This window comes from Plasmopara halstedii, assembly GCF_900000015.1.
Source record: "Plasmopara halstedii genome assembly, contig: Scaffold_1211, whole genome shotgun sequence".
NCBI classification, from domain to species: domain Eukaryota; phylum Oomycota; class Peronosporomycetes; order Peronosporales; family Peronosporaceae; genus Plasmopara; species Plasmopara halstedii.
The window spans coordinates 588,054-588,347 of record NW_020188126.1 but is presented as its reverse complement, the minus strand read 5'-3'; the positions used below and the strand labels follow the sequence as shown (position 1 = coordinate 588,347).

The 294-nt window shown below is 45.6% G+C and overlaps 1 protein-coding gene across 1 annotated transcript in view; it reads left to right on the top strand.

Moving 5' to 3' along the window:
• Nucleotides 1–141, top strand: part of PHALS_00803 (hypothetical protein PPTG_14443) — a gene marked incomplete at both ends in the record, with an annotated part of 508 nt that extends 367 nt beyond the window's left edge. The window contains one exon of the mRNA XM_024730538.1: nt 32–141. Within this exon, the coding sequence (XP_024580805.1) occupies nt 32–141 (110 nt within the window). The remainder of the gene's footprint in view (nt 1–31) is intronic.
• Nucleotides 142–294: the final 153 nt, after the last annotated feature.

Below are 294 nucleotides of genomic sequence, written 5' to 3'. Positions count from 1 at the left end.
GTTAACTCCATCATTGGTGCTGGCTTTGCAGACAACTACCAAGACTGGTTTGTTGCTCAACATGACGTGTACGGTACGTTGTTTCGAGAAAGCTACAAGACGGACGGTAACAGCAGTGTGGACGGATGTTTTCAACCTTGACGTTCTGATCGAGGCTCTTGATGAAATTGGAGTTGTGATTGATGAATAGGAAGCAGTCCCTAAAAACATAAAAAAGAACTGCCTCACTTCAGCACAGTTTTGATTCACCCCCCAGCATGTCCTCGGGGAATAAATACACGCACAACGCCTACA